Source organism: Equus quagga, chromosome 12 (assembly GCF_021613505.1).
Source record: "Equus quagga isolate Etosha38 chromosome 12, UCLA_HA_Equagga_1.0, whole genome shotgun sequence".
NCBI classification, from domain to species: domain Eukaryota; kingdom Metazoa; phylum Chordata; class Mammalia; order Perissodactyla; family Equidae; genus Equus; species Equus quagga.
In genome coordinates this window covers 84,807,800-84,809,459 of record NC_060278.1, presented here as the reverse complement: position 1 = coordinate 84,809,459, position 1,660 = coordinate 84,807,800, and the positions used below count along the sequence as shown (strand labels likewise).

Below are 1,660 nucleotides of genomic sequence, written 5' to 3'. Positions count from 1 at the left end.
GGGCTCCAGGTTCTTTCTTTGCATGTGGGGCTCCAGGTTCTTTCTTTCCTTCTGGGGCTCCAGGTTCTTTCTTTGCATCTAGGGGCCCAGGTTCTTTCTTTGCATCTGAGGGGCCAGGTTCTTTCTTGGCGTCTGGGGGCCCAGGTTCCTTCTCTGGGTCTGGGGGACCAGGGTCTTTCTCTGGAGCTGGGGGTCCTTCTCCTGCTGCCCCTTTAGGTGCCTCGTCTGCAAAGGAGGTGAGACGCCGGTCAGGATCCACCCACCTTCCCCTCCTTCCCCAGCCAGGCTGGCCAGAGACCAACTCTGGGCCCAGATCCCCACCCCGGCAACAATTTGGAAATGCTTCTCCTTCGGAGCCCCTGGGGCCACTTGGTGGGATCTAGAGATGGGCTGCCAGGGCCTTGGAGGCCTTGTGTGGGAGGCCTCTGGTCCTCTGGTAGGCATTGAGGCCCCCCATCCCTTGCTCTGAGTGTTTAGATACCATCCATGGGGGCTTCACATTCTCCCAGTCTCTCCAGGAGGGCTCCTCTAGACCCTTGGCCCAGCCCAACCCTACCCAGAGATAATTCTGATTTCTGGGTCCCCCATGTGCCATACGAAGAGGCCTCAGGCACGGAACTCCCACTGAGGACCTGGCCAAACCCTGGATTCAAACACCCCTTCCCAAGCTCCACCCTCCATCTCCTGCCCCAGCTTAGCACCTGTTGACGGGCTGTGGATTCCCAGCTCGGCTGCTCCGTTTTCTGTCGCCATGAGGTAGGGAGGCGTGTGCTTCTGCTTGTCTAACTCAAGTATTTCTAGCTGCGGAAAGAAGAGTGAGGTGTGTCGGGCTGTTGGATTCCTCCTCTTGTCTGGCTGAGAGGAGGCCACGGCCAGCTGACTGAAGGGAGAGAGGTACCTGGAGCAGAGAGGGGCAACCTGGTGGCCGTCTGTCTTGCGGCGGCTGCCCAGGAGCAGTCCTGGGGCAGTTGTAAAGGATTGGGCCGGGTGGGCAGAGGCGGAGGCAGGGGCGCAGGCAGGGGAGGCGGGGACGGGGGAGAGGATCTCTTACACCAGGGGCCATGCAGCTTGGACTGCCACCACCTGTCACTCTTGGCCCCTATTCAGAGGACATGGCATTCTTCCCATGGACCGACTGGGGAGAGAGTGGTGTTGGAACAAGCAGGAAGAGAAAAGGGAGGGGGCACCTGGGGCCCTGGGGGAGCAGCCTTTTGCAGGCCTTGCCTGGGATCGCTAGCTTGGACAGGGGTGAGGGAGGGGGCCTGCAAGAGGAGGGGCTCTCGGGCAGGGCTCACAGGCAAGACTCTGCCCAGGCTGGGCCCTGGCTCTGCTCACCTGTGTGCTACATCTCCTGGGGTCCCCCAGAACCTGGTTAGAGCCCCGCAGGCCCAGGGATAATCACCCTAGCCCCAGGGCCCAGCTCCGTGCCCACGATCCCTGGCCCTGGCATCTGGACCTACTTGGAGCATCTTTGGGTAAGAAATTGTCTTGGGGGCACTTGCTCAACATGCCCTTGGGCCTGAAAGCCTTTTCTTTTGAAAATGTGTTTTTCTTGGTCTCCTGGGGAGATGGAGGCTGCCCCAAGGACCTGTGGGAGAGGGTCAGTGCTCTTGCGTCCATCCCTGGAGCTGGTCCGGGTCTCTCCAGTGGCCGCCCTGGA

General features: G+C 60.7%; 1 protein-coding gene across 1 annotated transcript in view; it reads right to left on the bottom strand.

Annotated features, from left to right (window-relative positions):
* MYLK2 (myosin light chain kinase 2) overlaps positions 1 to 1,033 on the bottom strand; it is a 14,294-nt gene extending 13,261 nt beyond the window's left edge. Inside the window, exons 1-3 of the mRNA XM_046677997.1 lie at positions 899 to 1,033; positions 702 to 801; positions 33 to 225 (exon numbers count right to left, since the gene is read on the bottom strand). Coding sequence (XP_046533953.1) covers positions 33 to 225; positions 702 to 753 — 245 coding nt within the window. The 5' untranslated portion in view covers positions 754 to 801; positions 899 to 1,033. The remainder of the gene's footprint in view (positions 1 to 32; positions 226 to 701; positions 802 to 898) is intronic.
* Positions 1,034 to 1,660: the final 627 nt, after the last annotated feature.